The following is a 13,661-nucleotide window of genomic DNA, read 5'->3' on the forward strand; positions in this document are numbered from 1 at the left end:
AGCCTTCCTGGAGCCGGGATGATTTGGCCAGCATTTAGTACCAAGGCAGAATGTGGTTTAGTGGAACAAAGGGCCTTAATGAACAAAGTCACCAGCCTGTGTAAAGACTCAGAGACCAGAGAGGATCTGATATTAGACGGGATGGGACAGGAGATCTATTTGTGGGATTACATGGGTGGGACCCTGAGTCTTTTACACCTGAGCATTTTCCATTTTTATGAAATTTTTTCTTGCCCTCTGCCTGACATTTTTGGTTTAACTTCTTTCAAAATTTGGACTTAGGTAGATTGTCATGACTAGGGGCCTTGTGAGCTTCTAGGAGGGGAGTGATTGACTGGCAAGAAAACATCCAGTATGTGGATCTTGGGAGTTGGATGTGAGCCCATAAATCAGTAACCATTCCTAGAGAGCCTCCCTTATTAGCTAACCTGAGCTCTGGACAGGGCACAATCAGACTGACTTACTGCCTGGACCAAGATGAATAAAAGTCATTAATGAGGGAGCAAATAAAGCTATATTTCCAGATGGTACAGGTTAATTATAGTTGTAGTTTAGAGCTTTCCTTGTCTTTCCACTTGCACTTGAAGACCAGTTTGGATATAATGTAAATAATCACTTGTTTCAGGAGGCAGATGTTAAAGCCAAATCCTGTCTTTACTCTGAGCGTTCATAGTACTCATTGAAGTGCTAAATGATCCTCTAAGCCCAAGCTGAGTCTCAGTCTTCGTGTTTGCCTCTCTGAGGCTCTGAAAGCATTACTGTTCTGTGCTTCACCAGCATTTGGTTCTGCAGCTTCTCCTGTTACTTTATAAAGTACTTCTACTCTCCCAGGTAGAAAGGCAATGAAATTGCATGGTCACCTGGAATGTTCTTAACCTCACAGCCCCTCACAGTGAAATCAGAAGTCTTATTCTCTGTTTTACAGATGGAGAGACAGAGTAGACTGTATAGGCAGTAGCATGTTTGACCTCTATCTCATGGAGAACCCCTATGCCTGGCCGAGTTCTTTGGATCTTCCTTAGTTTTTCCTTCAATGGACTTGTCTTGCTTCTCTGAACATGTAGTTTTGTTATTTTGTCTTGTCTAGTTTTGTTTGGACATGTAGTTTTTTAAACATTTTTTGGGTGCTTCCTGGTGTCAAATGGATACTTCTTTCCCAGATGCTTATTAAGTATTTTTCACGTGTTTGTTTACACTCCCATTTAAACGTCTCCAGGTGGGGTGCTGGTTAGTCAGCATACTTATCATATTGGAGAGAATTCTGTTCAATTCCACTGGTACTCATTGAATGCTTAATACATGCTCAGCCCTGTTCTATTCTCCTTGGAAGACACAAAGCAGTGTATTCTTTTTGGCTTTTATGGGATGGGAGGAAGATATACATAAGCAGGCTAGGAATAGGGTGAAGCAAACAAGGCACTTAGGGTGCAAACTTTAAGGAGGCATTCACATTCAAGGTCATGCAAGTGGAGGATCAGTACTTGACAATGAGACCCTCCTTCAATTTTCAGCCCTAGATCCTTTGCTTACCCCCACCTTAGTCCTGGTCCTGGCCTTAAGAAGCAGTTAGATCACTTGGCAATCGTGTCTAAGATAACATAAGACTATGAATGAGTGGTATGGAACAGTGCTTCTAAAATTTAATGTGCATACAAATCATCTGGAGATCTTATTAAAAGGAGGATTCTGGGGGTGCCTAGGTGGCTCAGGCAATTAGGCATCCAACTCTTCATTTCAGCTCAGGTCATGATCTCGCAGTTTGTGGAATCGAACCCTGTGTCAGGCTCTGCACTGACAACACAGAGCCTGCTTCAGATTCTCTCTCTCTACTCTCTCTGCCTCTCCCTATGCTCACACACTCATGCTCATAATAAATAAACTTTTTTTTTTTTTTTTAAGCATTCTGATTCAGTGGGTCCGGAGTGATGCCTAAGATTCCGCATTTTTGACAAACACCTAGATAATGTTGACACTAGCCTTTGTGCCACACGTTGAGTAAGAAGGAGAAAAATCCATGCTTGAGAAAAGGAGAGGGCCAAATTCACTAAGCTAGAGGATCAGGGAAGGCTTCTCCAGAGAAGAGTTTTCAAAGAACAAGTTGGACTTGTATGGGAAAGAAGAAAGGGAAACATGGCAAACAGAAGGCAGGATATGCAAAGGCTACAGACAGGAATGAGACCCACGTGTTTTAGGACAGTGAACAGACAGACTGGTTTGGCAAGATGTAGGTCCAAGTTGGAAAAATGAAAAAGAGTTTTGATAGGTAGTATGATACCTGTATTGGATTGTTTCTTTAGAAATGTGGAAGAATTTTCTGCTCAGGTACTGCCCAGATGGGCATTTCCATTTCTCATATCCACTTGTCCTTCTGGTATACTCGGACCTCTTTTATTCTGGGGAGATGAAGGCCTGAGTCAGGACACCTGAATATATTCTGTGAGGCATTGTGTGAATTAGGAAAAAGGAGGAGGTGGTTGGCTTTGTTACCCTGATTGGCTGGGTGAAGCCTTGAGAACTTGTTGTGTTGTGGTTTTATTTTTTTAACTTAGCTGGGACATGTAGAAATTAGAAAGCCCTCCCTAAATAGTGATGGGGGTGTACAGTACACACACATAAAGGATGCCTGGTAAATATGTGCTGGTTTGAATCAGTAGAAGAGTTCTGTCCATTTTACTTCAAACATTCCTTGTAAAGTACTTTTCTGAACTTATCATAGGAACAGTGGAAAATTGGGGCTTGAACATCATAGGTACTAACGGAGAATTTGTTGATTGATACGTTTGAGACCTTCTCTCTCCTCTCTACATCAAGAAACATTTTCAGCTCAGATCAGTATAAGAATGTATGAATGTAATGTTTTTGACTTATGTACTGACACTTTGCTTTTGTGTGGCTGCAAGGAGGTAGAAGACTTGAGTCCTGAACTCAAAGAGTTCAGTGTTATTCTTGAGCAGTGGTTTTCAACTAGAGGCAGTTTTCTTTCTACAGGGGACATTTTACAATGTCTGTAGACACTGTTGTTTTTGTGGAGATGCTATTGGCATTTAGAGAGTGGAGGCCAGGGATGCTGCTAAAACGTTGTACAGTGTACAGAGAACTCCCCACCCCACCAAAGAATTAACGAGTCTCAAATATCCCTAATGCCAGGGTTGAGAAACCCTGTTCTAAAAGGACAAAACTAGCAAATTGAACCAGAACTTTGAAGTTGGGAGGTCATACTACTAGTTAAGAGCAGAGCAGGGACTAAAGCTTAGTTAACCCTAGCCTAATGTTTTACATGATACCAGGAAGCCATTTAGAGTCAGATGGCATTATATGACAAAATATTTTATCTAGCTTCATCTCCCACTAATCCTGATTCATACTTTTTGCTCTAGCCATACTCACTTATTTGTATGCGATGCAACTTTATTCCTTTGTTGTTTATGTTAGTCCCTTTGCCTGGAACATTTATTTCTCTTATTTTTTCATCTGAATGATACTTCATATCTGCTCTGGGAAGTCTTGCCAATTTCTAACATCCCAAATTGGATCAGAAGCCATTTCTTTATTCTTCCCTAGCTAGTCCTCAGCATATAATAAAGGAATTTTCTGTATATATGTGTGAATTCCTAACTAGGCTGTGAGCATGTTAAGAGTTATATTTACTCTCCTATCCTCATTCCCTTGCATAGACATGCAATATACTGTCAGTCATAGACATGACACAAAGTAAGTGGTTAGAGAGGGGAGACATCAGTGGGAAATAGAGTATTGAGGAAGGTTTCATACAGATTGTGACACTTGATAGCTTCTTGTAATTCCTTGAAGATAATGATGAATATATGAGCACCTTATGTTGGTCAGGGATAGTTCTAAGACAGTAATGGATTTTTCTCATGATGTCTTTCTACAGGTTGATATGTCGGACCTTTCCCCAGAGGAGCAATGGAGGTAAGTGTGACAGTGTGGGCCCCTTAGGCTGGGAACTGTAAATTAATCCAACTAATAGAGTTGTATATCTACCCTTTTGCTAACTCGGCGGTGGGGAGGCAGTGACTCTTGACCAGTAGGACAAGTCATTTGGGATCTTCCCAGTACTTGGGTCATTCCTGGGTAGCTCCTTCAGTCCTGGGGAGTAAATAGGTAATTGCACCAAACCATTTATTTGGGTTTGAACACTACTAGTTCTGCCATTTCCTAACTATATGATCTTGGGCAAGTTACTTAATTTCTTACTACCTCAATTTTCCCAGTTTGCACAATAAAGATTACAACAGTAGCTATACCTCATAGAGTTGTTGTAAGGATTAATATTCATGACATTCTTAGAACAATGCCTGGCATGTGGTAAGCTTCCAGTAAGTGTTAAACTGCTTTGCAGATGATTATCATCATTAACATTGTCATTATCCATGAAGGGCATAGAGCTCTGGATGAAAAATGAGAGATGTCTCTCCTGATCTCAACTCTGCTACTAACATGTTTTGTAACCAGAGTGAGTCAACAGATATTGTCATGATTACTTATCAGTTAAGAACTTTCAGAGTGCTTACCCCCACAAACTTCACAAGGTGGCTGACCAATGAGCTGAACTTAACCATGTAGACTTTATTAATAGTGCAAACCCCTCCTTCGTTTAAATTATAAAAATGGAGAATTGCAAAGATATCAACTTACATGACAAACCCAGCAAGATTTTAGGCGACTTTAGCTTAATATATTACCAGTTGTGTACCTCAGCTATCAAAACATTCCAAAATTTGGAGGATGTTCGTAGAAATATATTATCTGCTTTAGGGGAGTGATAGTGCTCTGTGCTCTGCTTCATTGAATCCACATGGATTTTGTTATTAACACTGTATGTTAAGAAGATCTTCAGCTAGATAACGTCTAGAAGAAGGCAACCAGGTTTAATGGTTTTCACATTATATTATATGAATAGTGTTGAAAAGATCTAGAACTGTTAGCCCGAAAGGGCACAGAAAAGTGATAGTAGGAAGAGGATAGTGTTTGTTTTTGTTTTTAAATAAGATCATGACAAATCTTTGCAAGAGCAGCACTGTTTCGGAAAGAAGAGTGAATATATCCTTTCTTGTTCCAGAGTATAAGATTAGGTCCAACGGATTGAAGCTATAGATAGATACTTCGTTTTGTTATCAGAGACATCTTTAATAATCAGGGTATTGTGAGCCTCTGCTGTTGAAGCATTGGTATTTTATTCCTTCATAACACATGTGAGCACTTACCATGTGCCAGACACCTAGTTCTCTAACTACTTTAAGAGGCAAATGTTCTCAGCCAGTGGAAGTATTCAGAGATTGTAAAGATAATGTTTACATTGGGTGGGAACCTGAACCAAATGACTTCTCTGGTCTTTTCTAGATATTTCTTTGATTTTTTGTTGTGTACATCCATTCAGTCATATACTGTCTGAGAACAAGAAATTTATCTCTTGTTATCTTTATAACTCCCCACAGTCTAGGTTTTTAAAATGCCCTTTGCCCTTTTAGTTTAGCTTATCCTCATAACAACCCTGTGAGGGAGGCAGCAAAGATATGGACTCCTTTTGACAAATGAAGAAGTCGTGATGTAGAGACATGAATTTTCTTGGCCAAGGCCACATGGAAGTCTAAACCTAAGTTTGTGACTTCTCCATATTTTCTTTTTGTCAGATTCTCCTACCTAGGATAACCCCTTGGGTGCTATGGCTGGCTGCTGACATTTGACTGCCCACTCCCCCCACCATGTTTCCCCCCTAACATTTTATTATGAAACATCTCAGAAAAATTGAAAGAATTACACAGTAAACACTTTTATACCCACCACCTACATTTTGCAATTAACTTTTTCCTTTATCATTTATCTCTCTGTAATTCATTCCCTTGGGTTCTTCTTGCATAGTCTCTCATTGCCCTTGGGAACTTTATAAAGATACCATTTATATTCTCCTATCCCTATCTCCTTAATACTCCCATGTGTGGAGAATTTGCATAAAAGCTCCTGACTACAGGCTATGTTTATATTTTGTTTTCTAACTCCTTCCTTATTTCTCTCTGTTGGCTGACTCTGACCCAGAATGGTAGGATTGACTATTCTGCATTCTTAGAAGAAGCATTTTGCCTATATTGGCCAAGGGAATTTTTTGTTGCCAGTCCTCTGGACCAGAGGATGCCAGCCTTAGATTAAATAAGAGTTTTCAGTTATACTCTTCCTTGAGCCCTTGAAGAGGCTGTTTACTTGCGGATGCTGATGGTAAAGCCACTGTTGGATTAGTATAAAGTTGAAGCAGCCCAGATTTTTCAGGTGTTAACTAGTCTTCAGGATCCCTGGTCCCAACGAGAGGATAGGACAAATAAAGCAAGACTTTAACCCTGGAATTAGTACACGTCTGCAATGTTACTTCTTTATTGGTGTCATAAATATCACTGACTAGGATTATGAGACTTTATGGCTATAATCTTCTCTCTGGATTACTTTCTCCTTCTAGTGACAGGTTGAAATGGGACTGAAATGGGCAGCAACAACAGGCTTCTCCTGGAACCTCTTTCCTAAAGAAAAGGTGTTAGCTATTTCTGCCCTTGTGGGTGGGCAGCAGACAACCCACCTTTGACTCCAGTAGGCTGAGCTTTTGACTGGGGCCCACAGAGCTCCTGTTCTATCCTCAAATGCCTGTTCTCTAAAATATGTGCTTTTCTGGCCTCTAGTTTGTACAGTACCTTGTAACTGCAAAGCACAGGAATATGGACTGGTGGGATATCCCTGGAAAGCATTGCTCTTTTACCATCACACCATCCCTGACCTGCCTCGCCTCATCTGTTTGGTTTTCAGGGTTGAGCACGCACGCATGCATGCCAAGCACCGTGGCCACGAAGCCATGCACGCTGAAATGGTCCTCATCCTCATCGCTACCTTGGTGGTGGCCCAGCTGCTCCTGGTGCAGTGGAAACAGAGGCACCCCCGCTCCTACAATGTAAGCCATTTTGCCTCTTCTTTGTACGACAGTCATCAAAGACCCTTAATATTCTGTGGTCCAGCCTAACCCAGGCCACATATAGGCAACGAATAGATGATAGTAACAAACCTTATGGTGAAGAGTGTATGGCAAGTGTGTGTTGAAGAGGCAGGTGATTCAGATGGTAAAATAGGGATAGATCCTAAAACTACTTTCATGGCCAGAAAAGGTAGGTCTTCCCTTTTAAACATTTTGGGACAGATTCATGAAGGATGTGTTGATCATGAACTATTCAAATAAAGGGAGAGGTGATTGCTTTATTGGGAAGACCAAACTTCCTAGTAAATATTACAGGTAGGATTTAGATTAATTAAAAAACTAAAGAGGCAATAATAAAGGAAATGAAGAACGATACATAACACATACAGAAAATGTATAGCTGAATGGCAGAAGTAAAACCTCCCGTATTGGTAATTACTTTAAATGGATTAATTCTTCTATTAAAAAGCAGAGATTGGCAGACTGGTTTAAAAACCCCATGAGAGGGGTGCCTGAGTGGCATAATAAGAGTCAATCAAGTGTCCGACTCTCGATTTTGGCTCAGGTCATGATCTCATTGTTTGTGAGATCAGCCCTGCATCAGGTTCTCTGCTTACAGTGCAGAACTTGCTTAGGATTCTCTTTCTTCCTCTCCTTCTGCCCCTCCCCTGCTTACACACACACATGTGTGTTCTCTCTCCCTCTCTCTCAAAATAAATAAGTAAACTTTAAAAAATAAACCTGGGTGCCTGGGTGGCTTGGTGGATTAAGCATCCAGCTTTGGCTCAGATCATGATTCACAGTTTGTGAGTTTCAGCCTCTTGTCAGGCTCTGCACTGATAGCTCAGAACCTGGAGCCTGCTTTGGATTCTGTGTGTCTTTCTCTCTGCACAACCCCCCCCCCGCCCCCACTTGTGTTCTCGTTCTCTCCCTCCCTCCCTCCCTCCCTCTCTCTCTCTCTCTCTTTCTCTCTCTCTCTCTCTCTCTGTCAAAAATAAATTGACATTAAGAAAAAATCAAACACCATGAGAGACTCACTTTAAGCACAAAGACACAGACATAAAAGTAAAAGGATGGAGAAAGATAATGCACATGATAATCAAAAGAGAGCTAGGTTGGCTCTTTCAGACCAACAGACTTTAAATCAAAAAAATTTCCTAGAGACAGAGGACATTATATATTTGTAAAAGGTTCAATCCAACAAGAAGATAAAATAAATGACAAACAAAGGAGCCCCAATATATGTGAAGCAAAAATGGACAGAATTGAAGAGAGATGGACAGTTCCACAATAGTTGTTGAAGAGTTCAGTACCTTACTTTCAGTAATGGTTAAAACAACCAGATAGAATATCAATAGTTAATAGCAGACTTGAGCAACGTTAAAATAACCAGTTAGACCTAACAGACACACAGGGCACACTGTAACCAGCAACAGCAGAATACATACGCTTCTCAAGTGCACATTGACTGATCTCCAGGATAGGACAGATGTTAGGCCACAAAACAAGTCTCAAAAAGTTTGAAAAGATTAAAATCATACATTCGACTACTGTGGATTAGGACACGGCAGATGTCGTGTACTGGATTTCTTTCTTAGAAGTTTTTAACCTTTTCAGGGATAACCCTTTTTAACATAAAAACTTGGCAAACACCCATATGTTAATACTTTGTAAAGAATATACGAGCACATATATAATAGTAACCATAGCTGGTATTTATTGAATTCTTACTATGCCAGCCACTGTTTTAAGTACTTTAGGTGCATAGACTTAGCTAATCCCTGTAATAATCAGTAAGGTAAGTTTTTCTCCATTTACAAATGAAGAACTGAAAGGAAGACTAAGTAACTTGCTCTAGTGATAAAATCATTATTTGAACCCAAACAGTTTTACTCTAGGGTTTTTTAATCTTAATACCTGATATTTATTTTGCTCTACTATATGCTTTTTCAGACCTCTGGTAATATGGCCAGATATGCCCAGGGGTCTGTAACTTACATGATATGAACTGCTGCACTATCTCATTTCATCCTAATAGCCCATGAGTTTGTTACCATGAACAAACTGAGGCCCAGAGAATTGAAGCATGAAGGGATACTGATAGAGCCAGGATCTGATTCCAGGTCTTTTGTTTCATATTTCATAATTTCTGCCGTAGGTTGCTTGAAGCAAAAAGCAGCCGGGAAACCGAGAGGTAACCTAAGAGCTAGAAGGAAGAGAGGCTAATCTTTGCCCTTGAACAGACGCAGGTTCTGAACCTTACTGGCCTATAGCCAGCCATCCCAGGTGTTACATGTACCACAAATAGGGACTTCTCTACCTTCAGGTCAGAGTGCATTAAATGACTGCATGACACCAAGGCTTTTTGAACTGGAGACCATCCAGCAGGCTAAGCTACCTAGGTGTGGCTCCATGTCTGGACCCTGGTCATATTTTGCCCTGTTACCTGAGACAAGTCACTTGTTTGTCAGTGTATGATTATAGTGCCCACTCTATAAAATGGGAATTACCAAGATGGTTGAATTGAGCCTGGAAAAATAAGATCACTCATAAACAAAGTGTAGAATGAAAACCCCCTTGGCATTTCTAGGCTGGTATTTGAAGATAATATTAATTATATAATGCTGGCTAATCTGACACTTTTAAAAACCTCTACAGGAAGTGAGGATGCATGTATGTCCTACAGTGGTTTTTAGTAAGTACTTTAGAGCTGTGAAATTCTTTCTTCAAATAATATCTTAGGAAACAATACAGTATGGAAAACAATTAAGAGGCTGCTCTGCTTGATACAGGGTTGGGTAACCCTGACCCCTCTGCTTCTCAGGAACAAACATAGGACTCATCAGAGTGTTAGAAAACCACTGATAATGTGACTCATTAGTTAATCTTTAATAGGAAATGTGACTGTAACTTAACGAAGTCAGTTGTATAAGGAACAGGCATAGTTTACTGCCATATCCTGTAAACATTATGCTGAACTTCAATATCTTAAACTGAGAAATGTAAACCCATATCTTTGAAAAATCGGGAAAGGAAATCTGTAATGTCCTGCTTTATCCTGCTGTTACACAATAATCTAGTTTTTTAAAAAACTTTTATTAACTTATATACAATGAATATTCTTACTGCTTTAATTAAAATATTAACTTCGGGGACACCTGGGTGGCTCAATTGGTTAAACATCTGACTCTATTTCAGCTCAGGTCATGATCTCATGGTTCATGGGTTCGAGCCCCACGTTGAGCTGTGTGCTGACAGTGCGGAGCCTGTTTGGGAACCTCTTTCCCTCTCTGCCCCTTCCCAGTTCTCATCCACTCTCACTTTCTCAAAATAAATAAATAAACTTAAAAAAAATACTAACTTTGGAAGAAGAAAATTGTGTAAGACCCTGTACACAGTGACCTCTCCTATCCTTTTTCAAGCTTATCAGAAGTTGGAGCTATCTGCCATGGAGGCAGTATAATAAAATGGAGCCAGCCCAGTCTGACCTGATTAGTCAGCCCTCTCACTTCTTAGTTCTGTGATTTTCTGTCTCTGATCTCTAAGTTGCGGTGATAACTATTTCATGGGTTGTAAAGATTATATAAGATTGTATGGCAGAGTGTTTTGTAAACTCTAAAGGTAATGTTAGTGACTATTATTGCTCTCACTCCTAAGGGAAGAAGCTCAAGACATGAAAATGTTTTCAGATCCTATTTTATGTGGAAGAGGAATAGAATTGCATTTTTGAGAACAATTTCATTATTCTAACCATTTTAAAGTATATAATTCAGTGGTTTTTAGCACATCTACAGTGTTGGGCAGCCATTGCCAAACATTTTCATCACCCCAAAAGGAAACCCATATCCATTAAGCAATCACTTCCCATTTCACCCTCCCACCAGGCCCTGGCAACCACTAATCTGTTTTCTATGTATTTGCCTGTTCTAGATATACATATAAATGGGATTATACAATATGTAACATTATGCAATATGTCTGGTTCCTTTCACATAGGATAATGGTTTCAAGGATCAACAGTGTTGCAGTATCAGTACTTTATTCCTTTTTGTGGCTGAATAATATTTTATTGTATGGATATGCCACATTTTATTTATCCATTCATCAGTTGATGGACATTTGGGTTGTTTCTACACTTTGGCCATTGTGAATAGTGCTGCTATAAGCATTCATTATAAACTTTTATTTGAACACGTATATTTCAATTCTTTGGTATGTCCTGGAGTAGAAATCATGGAGTAGAGGTACAGCATATACCCTGGAGCAGAACTTTTTAACTTTTTGAGAACTGCCAAACATTTGTACATAGCGACTATACCATTTAACATTCTAACCCACAATGCACTGGGTTCCAATTTCTCCACATTCTTTTCTTTTTTTTTTTTTTTAGTTTATTTCTTTGTTTTGAGTGGGGGAGGGGCACAGAGGGAGAAAGAATCCCAACCAGGCTCTACAAGGTCAGCACCGAGCCCAGTACAGGCTAAGTCTCACAAACTGTGACCTCAGGATCTGAGCAGAAATCAAGAGTCAAGACTGAGCCAACCAGGTACCCTCAATTCCTCCACATTCTCACCAACACTTATTCTATTTCTTTTTTTCATTATAGTCACCGTAGTGGGCATGAAGTAGTATCTCATTGAGGTTTGATTTATATTTCCTTAATGACTAATGATGTTGAGGATATTTTGATGTGTTATTGGCCACATGTATATCTTCCATGAAGAAATCTCTTTGCCTATTTTTTTAACTGGGTTTTTGTTTTTGTTTTTGTTTTTTTTCCTTTTTGTGTCTTTATTGTTGAGTTGTAAGAGTTCTTTATATAGTTTGTATACTAGACCATTATTAGATATGTGATTTATAAATATTTTCTCCCATTCTATGGATTGCCATTTTACTGTTGTGAAAGTATCCTTTGATGCATAAACATTTTAAAGTTTGATGTCCAATTTATTTATTTTTCTTTTTTGAATGGGTATATTTGATATGTAACATTGGTTACATTTAAGGTGTTCAACATGTTAGTTGATACATTTATCTATTGTAATATGATTCCTATTATAGCAACATTTAGCACCTCCATTACATCATGTAATTATCCTTGTTATTAGTGGTTAAATTAATTAAGGTCTAGTGTCTTAGCAAGTTTGATGATTATACTACAGTACTGTCCATATGCATTATGCTTTGCATTAGATCTCTATGGTTTATTTACTGCTTGCTCCAAGTTTATACCCTTAAGCCAATTTTTTTTTAATGATTATTTTTAAGAGAGACAGAATATGAGCAGGGAAGTGGCAGAGAGAAAGAGAGAGACACAGAATCTGAAACAGGCTCCAGGCTCTGAGCTGTCAGCATAGAGCCCAATGCAGGGCTTGAACTCGCAAACCGTGAGATCATAACCTGAGCTAAAGTTGGATGCTTAACTGACTGGGTCACCAGGTGCCCCATTAAACCTATTTTTTTTTTTTTACTTTGTTCTTGTGCTTTTAGTGTTATATCTAAGAATCCATTGCCAAATTCAATATTATTAAGATTTTATCTTTATATACTTTTTGAAGAGTTTTCTGTTTTAAGCCCTTACTTTTAGGTCTTTGGTCTATTTTGAGTTACTTTTTGTAAATGGTATGAGGTAAGGATCTAACTTCATTTTTTTGCATGGATATATCTAGTAAGTCATACAATATTTATCATTCTCAAATGGACTTATTTCACTTAGCATTATGCTCTCAAGATCCATCCATGTTGTTGCAAATGGTAGGATCCTGTTCTTTTTTACGGTTGAATAATATTCGTGTGTGTGTGTGTGTGTGTGTGTGTGTGTGTGTGTATGACATCTTTATCTTTTGATCAACACTGGGGCTGCTTCCATAATTTGGCTATTGTAAATAATGCTGCAATAAACATAGTAGTGCATATACTTTTTTTTAAGTTTATTTATTTTTTAATGTTTTTAATTTATTTTTGAGAGACAGAGTGCAAACAGGGGAGGGTCAGAGAGAGAGAGACACAGAATCTGAAGCAGGCTCTAGACTCTGAGCTAGCTGTCAGCACAGAGCCCGACGCGGGGCTCGAACCCACAAACTGTGAGATCATGACCTGAGCAGAAGCCAGACACTTAACCAACTGAGCCACCCAGACGTCCCTTAAGTTTATTTATTTTGAGAGAGAACAAGAACATGCACAAGCAGGGGAGGAACAGAGAGAGAGAGAGAGAGAGCAGGCTTCATGTTGTCGGTGTGGAGCCTGACACAGGGTTCGATCCCATGAATCATGAGACCATGACCTGAGCTGAAACTAGGAGTCAGATGCTTAACTGACTGAGCAACCCAGGCACCCCTGTGTATATCTTTTTAAATTAGTGTTTTGTATTCTTTGGATAAATACTCAGGAGTGGAATTACTGGATCATATATTAATTCAATTTTTAATTTTTTAAGAAACTTCCATACTGTTTTCCACAGTGGCTATACCAGTTTGCCTTCCCACCAACAGTGTTCAAGGGTTCTTTTTTCTCCACATTCTCATCAACACTTATTACTTGTTTTATGGTTGTTTTTGTACTTCCTCTCTGTTCCTTTCTTCTCTTGTTCTTTTCTCTTATGGTTTATTGACTTTCTTTAGTGATATTCTTAGATTCCTTTCTCTTAATTTTTTGCATATCTATTACTGGTTTTTGATTTGTGGCACCA

The 13,661-nt window shown here is 39.1% G+C and overlaps 1 protein-coding gene across 2 annotated transcripts in view; it reads left to right on the plus strand.

Moving 5' to 3' along the window:
* Window positions 1–13,661, plus strand: part of RNF121 (ring finger protein 121) — a 75,604-nt gene that overhangs the window by 23,821 nt on the left and 38,122 nt on the right. For both annotated transcript variants that reach the window (XM_029914551.1, XM_029914550.1), the window contains exons 2-3: window positions 3,896–3,933; window positions 6,811–6,952. In XM_029914551.1, the coding sequence (XP_029770411.1) occupies window positions 3,896–3,933; window positions 6,811–6,952 (180 nt within the window). The remainder of the gene's footprint in view (window positions 1–3,895; window positions 3,934–6,810; window positions 6,953–13,661) is intronic.

Source organism: Suricata suricatta, chromosome 11, assembly GCF_006229205.1.
Source record: "Suricata suricatta isolate VVHF042 chromosome 11, meerkat_22Aug2017_6uvM2_HiC, whole genome shotgun sequence".
Taxonomy (NCBI): domain Eukaryota; kingdom Metazoa; phylum Chordata; class Mammalia; order Carnivora; family Herpestidae; genus Suricata; species Suricata suricatta.